This window comes from Leishmania infantum, contig 34 (genome assembly GCF_000002875.2).
Source record: "Leishmania infantum JPCM5 WGS CACT00000000 data, contig 34, whole genome shotgun sequence".
In the NCBI taxonomy this organism is placed as follows: Eukaryota; Euglenozoa; class Kinetoplastea; order Trypanosomatida; family Trypanosomatidae; genus Leishmania; species Leishmania infantum.
This window is the reverse complement of record NW_004057907.1, coordinates 2,964-3,444: the sequence shown is the minus strand read 5'-3', so window position 1 is coordinate 3,444 and position 481 is coordinate 2,964. Positions and strand designations below refer to the sequence as shown.

Genomic DNA, 481 nt, shown 5'->3' with positions numbered 1-481 from the left:
CCGGCAGTAGGCGCCGTGTGTAATGGACGTTACGTAAAGCGCCACGGCGCCAAAGTCGAACACTTCCTGCAGTGGCGAGCACGGGAAGCTGAAGAGTTCGCGGCGAGAGGTGAAGCTGTACTCGTGCCGGTGCTGTGTAAAGATGAGCTGCATCGTCGGAAACACGGACTGGTGAATGAGAACGACGAGGTGCCTCGTCGGCGGCTGCAGCAGCAGGTTCGCCGCCGTTGCAGCGCCCGTTGTACCTCGTCGCCCGACGAGGCCGACTCTTTCGCTACTCTTCGCTTTATGAACCATCTCGCGTGCGTCCGGTGACACCATCGCCGCCTCAGCGTCCGCATCAGCTGCGGCGCGGCGGCTGTGCGCGTGCAAGTCCTGCCACAGCTCCTCGCCCACAACGTCAGAGAGTGCGACGGACAGCACCACCGTCAAGAACTGCATCGTCTCTAGCCGCCACACACACACACGGAAAGACTCACAC

The 481-nt window shown here is 62.2% G+C and overlaps 1 protein-coding gene across 1 annotated transcript in view; it reads left to right on the top strand.

The window, feature by feature from the left end:
• The window catches only part of LinJ_27_2490 (calpain-like cysteine peptidase), a gene marked incomplete at both ends in the record, with an annotated part of 1,879 nt that extends 1,856 nt beyond the window's left edge, over positions 1-23 (top strand). The window contains one exon of the mRNA XM_001466283.2: positions 1-23. This exon is cut by the window's left edge and continues 1,856 nt beyond it. Coding sequence (XP_001466320.2) covers positions 1-23 — 23 coding nt within the window.
• Between the last annotated feature and the right edge of the window lie 458 nt (positions 24-481).